The 5,378-nt window shown below is 42.0% G+C and overlaps 1 protein-coding gene across 1 annotated transcript; it reads right to left on the bottom strand.

Annotated features, from left to right (window-relative positions):
• Positions 1–2,544: 2,544 nt before the first annotated feature.
• Positions 2,545–4,611, bottom strand: LOC112557570 (G-protein coupled receptor GRL101-like). Its single transcript, XM_025227514.1, has one exon. The coding sequence runs from the start codon at positions 4,609–4,611 to the stop codon at positions 2,545–2,547; it is 2,067 nt and encodes a 688-aa protein (XP_025083299.1).
• Positions 4,612–5,378: the final 767 nt, after the last annotated feature.

Below are 5,378 nucleotides of genomic sequence, written 5' to 3' on the forward strand. Positions count from 1 at the left end.
TCTCTCGCCATTGTATCAATGTATCAGTGAACTCTCTCTCACTATCCCTCCTCATGTGAACCGTTAGCTCACACATTTCTCTCGCCATTGTATCAATGTTTTTTCTCAAAGCTGTTGCGCATAATCTGTGACAATCAAAGTGAACTGTCTGTGAATTCTGTGTGTAAATTTGTTTGAAATAAAGAATTATTGTGTAATATAGTAGTTACTATCATTCTTTGAGAAGTAAGTAAGCTCTCTCTCTCTCTCTCTCTGACATAATGTGGCGAAAAGTCTGTTGGCTAAACGTCCGGTCGGCAAAACGTCTGACTACGAAACGTCCGGCGGCAAAACTTCCGCGCACGATTCGAGTCTGATATCAAGTCGCTGTCGATAAATCTCACTACTTTTGGAAATTCACAGGCCCGATGTGTCTGCATATCTTTGTCTTTTCAGCACAACCTTGATCGGGATGTGATATTCCGTTATGTGCTCGCCGATGCAAAAACATCGGTGATTCTCGCCACAGTACGAATAACAGTCGATTTGTCGACATCAGTGAATTCTCCACACACTTCTTGAAAAAAAGTTTGATGTGGCAAAATATCGTCAAGTGATGAGCACTTGTAGTAGAGATGTTAGTGTACCTTGCCGACTGGTGACAGCGATCTCGCATGACACTTCAGCAGTCAGCGCTAGAAGGTTCTCTCACATCAAATAAATTTTGCAATACAGTTTTAAGTCATCCAACACTTCAAACGGGTGTGATCTGTCACCAAACACCCGATTTCGTCCCGACGATCGACGTTGTTGCCAGTGAACACAGTGAAGGCCGCTACGTGTACTCACGAGTAGCGAGTTACTCACCCCCGGGATCACCGATAACTTGACACGAGGACCGCCAGACCAGAGAGCTGCTCTGGGCTCCCATTCAATACGAATTTTTCGCTTCTATCCACCCGGATGAGCGCTACACCCGTTTAAACCCCTTCTCCGGTCTACATGCATACGGGGCCAGAAGGAATATTCAAGTCGGGGCCTATAAATCTGACCTGAACACGGGCCGCGGGTGGAAAGATTTTTAGTACCTGTTAACTTCCCTGACTCGGTCCGAGATCAAAGGGTGGCTAGGGGCGACCCACGTGTATGATGAGGCAGAAACTCATCACTTTCCGAATATGCGGGCTGGCGATGGCAGTCGTGTCGATGAGACTTTAAGTTGTGGGAAGTAAACTTGTGTACATAAAGTTGGTGGGAGTGTAGCTTCTCAAAGGACAGTGGATTATAGTTATATCTACCAACTGGAATTATACGTGTGAACTGTGAATTATACATTCGTACTGTGGATGATAAGTGTCAACTGTGGAATACCGACTGTCCAGTTCCTGCGTCTTCAAGAGGGAATGACTGCCGCTAAAGAGATAAGTACCCGTGTATAAATAGCAAACCACGTCGTTGAAATAGTTGCTGCTTGTGCATATATTTGTGTCTTTCTTTGCTTATTAAATATTCTTTTTCATACATATACCGATGCAATAACATCACATGTCATAGCAAATAGTACCGAGCAGAGCAGAGCACGTGTACTCTACGCTACGTGTACTCACGAGTAGCGAGTTACTCAGCCCCGGGACAACCGATAACTTGACACGAGAACCTCCAGACTGGAGACTGGCTCGCATTCATACGAATTTTTTGATTCTATCCACCCGGATGAGCGTTACACCCGTTTAAACCCTTTCTCCGGTCAACATGCATGCGGGGCCATGTCAGTAACAGAAGCGGTGGTAGCTTGACCAGTGCCCTATAGTCTATACCAACTTCACTAAACTCACCCCATCGCTTGCTGTGCTCGACGGGAACTTGTCTGTCGTTTGCCTTCTAATTGTCGCCGGGACATTAACAATGACTAACTAAAATTCTTTCGCGGACCAGGTAAAATGTTAAACGGCGAGCCGGATGTGACCCGCAGGTCAGATGTGTTTGACATCCCTTTGTTAAGGCATAGTTTAATATTATGGTATTGCTCTACTATGGGAGACACAATACATGTAATCTACAAAATATCACCAGCAAGTCATTAGAGATTTGGAGTTATCTAGGAATATTTTAAACACGTTAAACCTGAACTCTTTCAAATAATAATGATGATGATGATTGATGATTGATGATGTTGATGAGTTCACAAGATGCCAGAAGTAAAGCAGCGAACATCCAGTGAAATGAGAGTTCAAAAACGGTCAACAGTTTGTCATCCTTCATGAGTCGCAAAACCAAACTCTTTCATTAAGTGAAATAAACTTGTCGAAACACTACAGTAATCTTTAGCGGAAAGTGATATAACGGAAGTAAGATGTATACTGCATGTATCCATGATTGCCAAATTAGCATCATTTAAGGATAAAATGCCTTTTAAAATAAAAGAATTATAAAAACCGGATGCATACAATTAGATAACAAACATCTTAATTCTTCTATAACGAAAAACAAATCATGAAAAATACATTAACTTATTAGCAATTTAGTTTTCACATAAAAAGCTTGTAAAATATTTTCTCACGTACTCTATGTTGTTTCGGTGTTCCTTTTTTGTGAAAGTGATATAAAATATTTCTTTAGCTTCACTTCTCTAGCCTTTCGTCTCCGCTCCATTATCACATTGTATGTGTACAGAAAGGGGTTGAGAACAGAGTTGAGAGGAACAATGAAGATGACGAGAGCGACGATGACCTCACTAGAGACTGGCGTGCCGCGGGCCGCTGGAAGTCCCAGCAAGGCCACGGGGAACTTGCAGCAAAAGTCAGACACAACCACTGTCATCAGTCGGCGGGCGATGGTCAGGTCCTTCGTCTTCTTGCATGTGTCAGAGTTAGTTATCCTGTTAATTCTAATCGACCAAAAGATGAAGACCTGACCGGCAGCAATGAACAGGAAGAAAATACCGTTTAGTATAATCATGACACCAAAAGAGTAGTCGTTACCTGCAAAGTAGTTCCTGATGATTGGAATTGGAATACAGATACCATTCTGACTGTAAAAGTTCCAAACTGTTGTTGACGGCAGCAAAGGAATCACTGCAATACTAACACCTACACTCCATACTATACCTGAAGCTATCCACGCAGAACGTTTACAAAAGTGAAGGACACTAAATGGAAACGCGATGACAAGGAATCGGTCTAATGTGACGAGAAGGATAATGAAAGCTGACACTTCACTAGACAGTAGACAGAGAAAGCCGGCCAGCTTACACACAAAACTATTTCTCCATATTAAGTCGTTCCACAAGTAGTTTCCCAGGTACACACGGTCAGCTATTCCTATGATGGCCAGGTACACACCCATCACAAAGTCAGCTATACTTAAATTAGTGATAAAGACATCAAAACCAAGGTTGCTTGTTTTCTTACTGATAAACACACGGTAAATAAAACTTCCCGCGTTGCCCATCAGAGCTAAAGACGCGAATAACGAGAGGAAGACACGGTATGTGTCTGAGCGCAGGAGAGCATCACAGGACGAGATCTCGTCAGAGGGCGCTTCACACTTCTGTAAACTAATCCGTTTGGGAAGAGAGGCTGGACAACAGACCTTGTAGTTGTCAGCGTGGACAGACTCTAACTTACTTAAGGAGGTAAATGTTTGTGGTGGGAAATAGTTCACAGTAGACCCCTTTAAATCTAGACTTTGTAGTTCAGTCAGGTTTGTGAACACCTCGCCAGCAATGGTTTCAACGCCGCAGTCAGAGAGATTGAGTTTTTGTAGATTAGGAAATATTTCAGAAATTATAACATCCAGTATTGAAAACTTAACTCTGGAAACATCAAGGTCTATTACCTGTCTTAGTACAGAATGAGGAGGTCTATCAGTTGGGTGTAAGGATGAAAGAGGATTACCTGAAAGATCTAAGGATCTCAGATTACGTAAATTACGGAAATTATTATAACGTAATGATTTGATATAGTTATCACTTAGGTCAAGGACCCTCAGGTTAACAAATTTCAGATCGTCAAGAACACTAATGTTACAGTTGTTAAAGCTGAGATAAACGATCATGGTGTTATTGACAACATCTCTGGGGGTCATCCCCGAGCCACTTGCATCAAGAAACCTCAGCTCCAGGTAACTGGACGCTGCAAACCTTGCCGTGCAGGTGAAGGCCAGTCCGTGACACACACACGTGTCAGGACAAGAAAGGTCACACAGCAGCTCGTCGTCTCCCTCAGGACACTGTGACCAACCGTCACACACGTGATCAGGGTGCAGGCAGACGTGTGACGAGCGGCAGCGGTAGTAGCCGGGACAGGTGTAGGTGTCACACGCCGTCTCGTCCTGTTTACCAGGACAGTCAAAGACACCATTACAACGAACATAGACTGGGAAACAGTAGAAGTTACTTCCTGGACACTGGAAATGGGTTTCAGGACACAGAGGTTCGCGTGTCATCGACAGTGGCTCTACTGCTCTTAGTTTACCATTAGAGTCAATGTCTATGAGGGAAGGGTAAGATGTACCCATTTTTGCTTCTACATTGCCTTGCTTGTCGCACATGACTTCGTCTGAACCATCAACACAATGCCAGAAATTGTCACATAGCAGCCCAACTGGAATGCACTGGAAAGAACACGACATGTTGTTAATATAAGCCAGAGCACGCTTTCGTAAGACGATAGATATACAGCGTTATGAAATTGTTATTAAAGTGATAGGGCATAAAACACTTTTTTGGGGAAATAAAATGAATTGTTACAGATTAGTGATAGTTTTACGATATGTCTTTAGCATTCTCTGTTAAACTTAAAAATAATGTTGCTAACTGCACTTACGTTTTTCCAGAACCAAAAAACTCCCTTTAAAAACTTTGATGATAAATAAAAATGTGTAGTAACAATTTAAATACAGTTATCTCATATATAAATGAGGCTACAGATAATCATTAAGGTTTTCGAAGTAAAGCTATGCTCTGAGACTGGCAATAAAAACTGCAATCACAAAGAAACTATAATAATAGTTCTATTGTAACTACGGAACGTATTTTGCGGATTCTGATTGTTGTAACCAAATCTCTTTTCTTTTATCAGTTACTGTCCATACTCCCATTGCACTACATCCCTAGTTTTGACATTTTTCTGTCATTAAGACTTCTCTGATTTTTTTTTTTTTTTTTTTTTTTTTGAGATGAAATGCTAGCGTAAACGTGGTGGGGAAATGTCATGACTGAGTCATTATTAAGTGGATACTACAGCTACTACCCTCCCCTCCACACACACACACTGTATTACCTGTTTGTTGGTACACTCGAAAACACCTTTGCCACGTGAACACGAAGAAAATATGCAAAAGTTCTCGTCACTGTTATCGATGCAATCAGGACGATGATCGCAAACAAAAGAGTAGGG

Source organism: Pomacea canaliculata, linkage group LG2 (genome assembly GCF_003073045.1).
Source record: "Pomacea canaliculata isolate SZHN2017 linkage group LG2, ASM307304v1, whole genome shotgun sequence".
Classification (NCBI taxonomy): domain Eukaryota; kingdom Metazoa; phylum Mollusca; class Gastropoda; order Architaenioglossa; family Ampullariidae; genus Pomacea; species Pomacea canaliculata.

Bases quoted from the DNA above. Each gene is read 5' to 3' on its own strand.
- LOC112557570 (XM_025227514.1), bottom strand. From the start codon at position 4,611: ATGTCGTGTTCTTTCCAGTGCATTCCAGTTGGGCTGCTATGTGACAAT.